Here is a 9,093-nt window from a genome sequence, read left to right on the forward strand (position 1 = left end):
AAAAAAATGGAATCATAAGTCCTCATATGACTATTTTTTCTATTTCTTCTATTTTTTAAATTAGCTATTTCAGACATTTCAATATAAATCAACTTTTGTTAAATCTGCTGACAATAAGTTTTTCATATAGAAGGTTGATTGCCACCAATCGTAAATGTTTGTCTCCACTTCTGAAAAATTATCCCCAGTTTTGGGAAAAATGCGCAACACTGGCAAGGCAGTTTGTCAATGCCGTAGTAAACCATTTTGTCGGCGGTGATAATTAAACAGGAAACTATGAGTTGGATACAATTGTTAGGAGATACAGGAATTTTATTGTGCCTAAATGTCCGACATAATTTGGAGTATAAAGAATGGAGATCTGGATCAAGTCCAGTCATGCGTAGCTGAAAAGGTAATTATGAAACAAAATAAATGTTCCCTTTTCAAATAACTAATTTTCTCTAAGAAAACTGAGTATATTATTCAGCTGACTAATGCTTATCATGGGTTTTGATGAAATTTACGACAAACTGCGTCAGTTCCCTGATCATATACATTAGGTTACGGGGCTTAAGTTGAGTTTAGGGGCTCATCTCCGAAATTTTTCCTCGTCTCCCTTATCACGAAAATATATGACATTCATGGGGAAATCCATATTTCCCGAGATGTGGGCCTCTGAAGTTCCCGAATTATTTATCTCATATCTTCGTCATTTATGGACCGGTAATATTGGCGGATTTTCAGAGAAACATGTTTATTTAAAAGAAAATGTCGATCGAATAGCCGAATTTTCCATCTGTCCATAGGAGATAGTTTTAAATCCCCGGCCGAAGGCCGGCTTTATATGAAAAATGTTGATATAAAGGAAATTTTTATCGCGTAACCAAATTTTCACCTGTCCATAGGAAAAAGTCTTAAATCCCCGGCCGAAGGCCGGCTATTTAGAAAAAAATAGTTTAAAAGTGTTGATGCGTTCAATTTATTTCAATTCAATTTTATTTAACTCAAAGCCTTCACTCCCTATATATATATATATATTAATTACTCCAGATTTATGCATAGACATAAGAGGTATTGAAGAACAGCGTGGACACTGCATTTGATTTCTCAGATACGTTTTTACTCGACGTAGCTCATGCTGTGGTTGTTGCTGCAGCCCTATTGCTTTTACACAATGGGCTGAGGTGATAGACGTTGGCCGAGAAAGACTCGGGTCGTTTTAGATGGTAGAACCCTCTGTCGTGGTTACCGGTATCGTTATTAAGATTTGTAACAATATATTATTATTTGACTGCAATCGCATCAAGTGGATTAGATTAGGTCGGGGTACTTTTGCTTTCCACATAGTGTTCCACAGATCCACTTTAGTTTATACTTCTGCTTACAATTTCCAAAATTTGGCACTGAAAATTCTACCCCAATTATGTCGGAAATAATGTTTGTTTCCTTGTATAAAATTTAACTTATAAACTACTTAATAATGTGTTTCGACAATATCCAGTTAATAGTCTGAAGATACAGAGACAATTGTAGGGCTTATTCAATTAAACGGCAGTCGTATGTTAATATTAATTTTGAAAGTGTCGAGATACGAATATAATACTACAGCTGTATGTAATAAAAATGGTTAGATCTTCTGCATGAAGTATCAGACCTTTTGGGATATTTCTGAAAGCAAATGAGCAATAATATTTGAACGGATTTATATTTATATTCAAGCTTTCACTATAATGGTCAGAGATGCCAACACAATCACAATATTTTAAAAACTACAAATATGTTTACAAACACATACATGTAAATTTGTTCAATATATGTTAGGCAACTTATGCGAATTCTAATGGAATTAAACAATTTTTTTTTGCAAAACTAAACTAACTTAAGGGACCCCCCATTCTCGGGGTCAAAATTTTTGTTGATATAATTCGAATCTATACTAATTAAAGAATGTCTCTACAAAATTTCAAGTGAAAATCTCAAGAACTCTTGAAGATATAGCCGATTTATTATGTCAGCATCAAGTGACGGCTGAAGGGCTTCTCAAACTTTAAACGCGTTTTTCTCTAAACATTTTTTTGCGAATGGCGGGCACGATAACTAAAAATTAATAATCCAATCGGTTCCAAATTTTACAACGTTTCTCTGGGAGTGTATAGCTCTCGTATGAACTAGGATAAAACCAATCGGTGAAGATCTTCCTTATTTTTTAACTTGGTTTTTGGTAAAAAATCGGCGATTTTCTAAAAATATTTTTTCAAAGGTCCACCATTTTGTTAATTTTAAAGCGAAGTCAATAATCCTAGTTCATACGAGAGCCAGACATGTACTCTTTCTAACACCGTTGGAATTTTCGGATTCCGATGTTCCAGTGAGGAGTTATCATGCCCGCCATCAAAAATAAGGACTTTTCTTTATTTACAAAAAACAACAACAAAACAATAACAAAAATTTTTTGTAAATTATTTTTCTTCTCTTTTAAATCTTCAATTATATATGTGCAAAGTTACAAACCTTAACAAGCATTTGTATTCATTTCCAAGCCCATTGAAAATCTTGAAAAATTAAAATCGAGAATGGGGGGGTTCCCTTAAACAAAATTTGGGACCCATCGTGGAGATAAAAATTGTATAAAGTTACTGTTGAGTAATTTTTGTCGAAATATTTGTTTTATTTCTTATTAAAAATAAACGTAAATCGTATAGAAATAACATTAATCTATAGAGATTACATTATAATTGCATTCACATACTTTTCTCAATAATTACAGAGTTCTATTGTGAATGCGGAATACAATGGAAGATATCCAATGCATTATGCTGCAGACTATGGTCAGCATGAAGTACTAGAATATCTTATTGCAATGGGTGCTCATTTAGATGTAAGTATGGACAATTTAGATAAAACCCTTAATATTTATCTTAATACTACTTCAGGTAAAAGATAAACACGGCATTACGCCGCTTTTAGCTGCAATTTGGGAAGGACATACAAAATGTGTAAAATTACTTCTAGAAAAGGTATGTATGTAAATTATATATATATATATATATATATTTCGTTTTATTATTCAGGTTTATTCAATTTTCAAACATTTTTTGGAAAATTGATGAATGAAAAGTAAAAAAATTGTCTAGTTATTATATATGCAGCAGGATGTAAATTTTGTTATCTACATAATGCAATATGAATTTCTTTCCCCTTGGTTCTAATTAGCGTACAGAACAAGAAACAAATTTGGGGAAACTCAAACAAAAAATTCTCCAAATTTTTATATGTGACATTTGAATTGAGAAAATATAAACATTTATGAAAACAACAATATTTTCAGAAAAAATGGAAAACATAAATTAAAAGTAAATAGATATGGGTTCATACTATAGTCAGGAGAAAGAGAATTAATTTTTCTATTTATATCCATATGTGATTCATGCAAATATGTTAGAATTTTGATGTAAAACAAGAAACAAAAAGTTTGAAATAAAAAACTCTGATCACATGAATTAAGAATAGTGTTGTATGAACGGGTTAATTCATGTACATAATTCTGAGAGCGAACAACGTTGTTCGAATGCCCGTCAGAACATGGCATAGGAATAACAATTTTTAAGGTTTTCCTATAATTGGCATATGGGTGAATAATAACCAGGGATGGTCCGTGTGACGAATTTTTAGGTTTTCGACTGTCAAAAAGGTGTAAACATCGAAAACGTTATATACCTGTATAAAATGTAATAAATGTAGTAAACATCATATTGTTACCATATACAGTTACTTTCAAGAATATATATTGTTTTTACATATATCTGACTATTTCTTACTAGAACTGATACAAATTTCTAAATTTTTTTGAGAAGAAAATATTGAAATTTTATATGGAGTTGAGAAAACAATGCGTAATTTCCAAATTGATTAATGGAAATAGCTATTTTGTCAAAAACCTAATTGATTTGGGTAGGTTTCCGACGTTTCTGGCGTATGTATTACACGTCGGAAATGTATGTCATTTACGTCACTGTTTCTGACAGGCCATCTCTGATAATAACCACCATTTCGATAATTTTAGCTCAAAATTGAAAAAGAATGTTACATAAGTGCTCAAATACCGATTAGTTTATAAAAAAATCAGTTTTGAGTGCTTTTACATAATAGAAGACATGGTTTTAATCTTAAATTCTTTTAACCTCTGAAATTCCCAATTTAGCCATACAGAGAATTGGATAACAGGTTCCCAAAGTCGGCACCATGTTTTATAATTGTAATATTTTAATAAATAAAATTATTTTATATAAATTTTTCAATACAACACTGATGGATCGTCCGATAATAATTTATTAATGGAAATAACAGAAAAATGATTAAATATACAATTTTTGTTTATCTAAAATGCGATATGCAGACTTTGGTAACATGAGATGCCGATAATTCGAAAAAAGTGCCGACTGTTGGCAAAAAAAAACATAATTTTACCTAATTGCCAATTTACACAACTTTAATGCAAATTAATTCAACAATTTTTTAGTGCATCGGGGAGTAAACAAAATTTCGAAACAGATGAGCCTAAATACAATATAGTGGAAAAAATGCATTTGGGTGAAACGTTTGAAATGCGAAAATCCCTATATCTTTTATGTTTTTATTATACATTATAGGGTAATATATTTTATGTTTTTCATTCATGATTTTACAAAATAAAATTGAACAAATAACTTACATATGTAGTAACGTTCGTTTGCATTTATTATGACATGCAAAAGGACGTAACTGCAGAAAAATTGACTTTTTGTTTGATTATTGTTCGTCTAATCAAACTACATGTTCACACAAAAATTTAGACATCTAACGTCAAAAACAGCGATATAATTAAAGAAATTCATACGAACGTAACTACACTCCTGTAATAAACTAAAGCTCGCAATGTTGAAGATAGAAATTCTGAACTTATATTAATGTTACTTCTGGGATGTTTGATTTTGAAAATGAGATATATCAGCCAATTTTCTACGGTAGCCTCCATATAGCGGTACCCCAAAATTCGGTATTTTAAGGCCTTCATTTTTTAACTAATCAGCTATAATTAGGTTTTTTTTTGTTTCCCACTGGGTGGAAAAGTACGCTGTGCAAAGTTCTATCGCTATCGGAGAAATATTTAATGTCTTTAGTGCAACATTTACATAAAATCGGTGGAAACTGTATATGGGAGCTATATCGAAATCTGAACCTATTTTCACGAAACTTTACACACTTCACTCTAGAATGAATACAGTACAGTAATTTCGAAAGAAATTAGGGACTTTAATGCACCATCTACACAAAATCGGACAAAAATATGTGAGCTATGCTAAATCTGAACCGATTTCAACAAAACTTAACAAACGTCACTCCGGACCTTTTATTAAAAAAAATATATATTTTTTTTTTCAAAAAATAAATACGGCCCTATAGTGCGGTTAAATTTTGAAAAAATTTCCAGCCATGCTCCATTTTTATAGATTTTATTACGTTTTTTACTTCTCCTGTAAAATTGGTAGAAGTGTAGTTACGTACGTTTTCATTTATGATGACGATATACTGTTACATTTTTATTTGAGGTTCGTACCTAAATTCATGCGTATGCGTACAATTTTATTCACCCCAAAAGTTAAATACATGTATTTCAATGAATGTTACCCAAATACGCATTGCGCATAAAAATATAAAGTTTGCAAATTTTCAACATTATTTTGGATTTTTGAAAATTTCCAGAATTCCAGTCATTAAAAATGTTATTTTTCTATAAATGTAAACATTTTTCGGTTAATTAAGAAATTGTTTTCATCAATTTTAGCCGTTTTCAATTGACACACAAGTAAATAAGGTCCTTGCGTATTTGGGTAATAGAGATGTTCAATAAACCCTAGAAAGTACGCAACGCACTGAATTTAGGTACGAGCCTGACAATTTTGAATACTCAAATATTTGATTGTATTTGGGTATTTTGTTTTTATCTCTCTTTCAATTCACATTTATAGAACACTGTTTTAAAAATATACATTCAATTTGGTACTTTTTCAAATGTACGTCTACATTTTGTATCGAACGATAAGTTATTTGTTATAGCCTAGACAGACGAAAGCCTTAATTTGCATTAACAGCCTTAATTCAAATTAACTTCTACATTATCCTAATTTTTAATGCACAAAATCAAATTGAATTTATACTGAATTTAGCAATTTCAATATGACAATGCTATTGAAAATCAATTGATTTTTGTCAACTTTGTTTATGTTTATGAATATAAAAATGAGAATTAAAGGCAAAATTCATTCTTTCATCATAACTGTTATACTTCCTTTTTTGCTTGTATCTATTTCATAAAGATGTTATCCCCAAAAGCATTGAAAACAAATGTCAATACGTTCTTCCTACACACCGAAACAAAAAACTTTTTTAAAAATACAGAAACTCTCGTTTGTCAGGAGTAAATATTAATTCAAATTTATTTTTTTTATGCAAATTAAGGCAGTTGTCTGTCTACGGTATTACCAAATCTGATTCGAGTGACAAGATTAAAAACTACTCCAAATAGGTTCAATAATAATAATTGCTCCGTAAACAGTATATGTTTTAGAAGAAATTGATAAATTGACAGGCAACAAATAAAACAATGGTCCGATACACCATGAATAAACCATTCTTACTAAAACTTTTCGACCACTGTCTGGCATTTCAACAAACAAGTACTCATTACTGCCTTCTTCACAGCTTTCAGAAACAGCATTATACAGTCGAGAATGCTTATAACAAACACCGGTTATAACGAACTTTATTGCAAACACCTTTCCTGGTCCCAATGTTTTGAGACAAAAAGGACACAAAATCTATCAGTTTCTAACTGAATATATTTTTCTTTGTGTTAAGCCCATTGCCTTACCTTGGATATAACGAACTAATTTGCTTGGTCCCTACTAGTTCGCTATAACCATACTCGTCTTTTAGCGAAATCAAAATGAACAAATCAAGGACGTATCAAGAGCAAAAATATTTTTGTTGAAATCGAAATATTCTCAAACTCAAAAAATAACCATGAGGGAGAAAACCACGCCTACAAAAATTTTACGATCACTGACTAGCACTTCAACAAACAAACGCTCATTATTGCTTTAAAGTATATTTACATATACGATTTTAAATCAACTCGATTAACGAAATCCAGAAATACACCCTCATTGTTTACACATACCTTTAATCATGATCTAAATGTCAATCTGCTGAGGTTTGTTAGTATACATACAAAATTATTAATTTTCGCCAAAAATATTTGTTTGCATTTTGAAAATGAAAAGAAATATTGCAGCAATGGATTTTTTTTGCAATGCTGTAATCGCTTGGAAAATAAAAAAATCACCTAAAAACACAAAACTTCTATAAATAATTTTTGTTAAAACAAAATATAAAAACAAGCAACTTGTGAAAACAGTTGAAAATTTTGGTACATTGTGGGATAGTTTTATTTTTTTAAACATATTTTAGAGCTTTCAAAAAAGAACAACGATTAACAAAGATTGCCCCGAAAGGGGATCACTCTCTTTCGTTTAAAAAAGCGTTCGTGTATTTCGAAAGCTATCGTTCGTTTATCGTTACGTATACCAAGCGAAAAACAACTAAATTAAATGTAAAGTTTTACAACAATGTTCAATAAATGAGAGTCAAATGGGAAATGAAAACAAACCACACCAAGGTCATCCAGTAAGGACAGCTGATATCAAACTATGTTGTTTTAATTTGAATTTCAATAAAAAGGCATAGTATACATACACAAAAATTTCGAAACGGATTTTCTATTCAAAAATGAGTTTGTTAAAATATGAAAAATATATTTCAAATCTTGGAAAAAACAATTATCAGCAGTGGTATCTGCTGGCTTTGTGAAAACCGCTTAATGTTGTTATTCAGTTAGCGGCATACACGAGTAAGTATACATATCGCTGGCTTAACTTGTAAAGGCAACAAGTCCAATTTTCGAAAAATTGTGATTTTGATAAAGTTATGTATAAAGAGGCAAAATACACCGATGTAAAAAATAAGAAGAGAGTTATCTCATTTGTTATTGTTGTCGCTGGCTTAACATCATGTAAAGGCTATAAGTCCACTTTTTATTTTGACGATTTTGGACATGATTTTCAGCCGAATTGACTGTAAATTGGTAATTTAGGTACTTATGGGGTAGCTCACCTTCCAACAAAAACTTATCAATATTGGTCCACTTTTTAGGGTACCGCCCATATACCGTTATCCGCAATATTCGACCTGCCTAAATAGCGACGTTTTTACCTGTTTTTTTTATATTTTTGAATTATTATTCCAAAACAATCTTTACTCTTTTAGATAATATTAACATGTAAAAAATCAAAATTATAGCAGTAATTAGAAAATATGATGATAGACAAGTTGTAAGAAAAAGACCTAAGTCCATTAAAACATGCAAACTTAGCGACAGAAAAAGCTCTAAGTCCCAAAATAGGCGTGTATCTCCGCAAATACTTATTTTTTCATTTTTCCTTTACGAAATTAAATTACACATACAATGCAAAAACAAATTGCATTTACAGATTTAAAAAATCTTTATTCAAAACAAAGTTTGATTGTTTTTGTCTCTCCTGAAAAATTGTGAAATGTGGACTTGCTGCCTTAACAAGTTACGCTAGCGATATGTGAAAATGAAATCCAATCTAACAGTAAAAGATGTTCTCATATTTTATTTAAATTAAAATTTATTGAGTTTTGACTATTTTCACAAAATGTTTTATATATGTTGAATGTAAAAACATACCATTTCATTTTAGGGTGCAGACAAAAATGGAAAAACTCCTGATGGAAAAAGTTATGTAGAAGCTGCAGAAAAGGATGAAATTCGAAACCTACTACGCTGAGCACCGCTATATAGACAATATATAATTTATTTTAATGCAGAAACTTTAATGAAAAAATATGACTAAATTTTAATTGTCCAATCCAATATTATATGCAGAATTTAATAATTTATATGAACGAGCTACTGTATCAGTCAATCTAATCCACTGTAAGATATGCCGTACACAAACTTCGATTTTGTGTAAATAACCATTTGCATTT

The 9,093-nt window shown here is 30.5% G+C and overlaps 1 protein-coding gene across 1 annotated transcript; it reads left to right on the forward strand.

The window, feature by feature from the left end:
• The first annotated feature begins 307 nt into the window (after positions 1 to 307).
• LOC133323432 (myotrophin) lies at positions 308 to 8,891 on the forward strand. Its single transcript, XM_061532358.1, has 4 exons — positions 308 to 394; positions 2,750 to 2,860; positions 2,916 to 2,999; positions 8,805 to 8,891. The coding sequence occupies exons 1-4, from the start codon at positions 326 to 328 to the stop codon at positions 8,889 to 8,891; spliced, it is 351 nt and encodes a 116-aa protein (XP_061388342.1). The 5' UTR covers positions 308 to 325.
• Positions 8,892 to 9,093: the final 202 nt, after the last annotated feature.

This window comes from Musca vetustissima, unplaced genomic scaffold, assembly GCF_032173495.1.
Source record: "Musca vetustissima isolate MV318-11 ecotype Yass unplaced genomic scaffold, APGP_CSIRO_Mvet_v1 utg17160, whole genome shotgun sequence".
In the NCBI taxonomy this organism is placed as follows: domain Eukaryota; kingdom Metazoa; phylum Arthropoda; class Insecta; order Diptera; family Muscidae; genus Musca; species Musca vetustissima.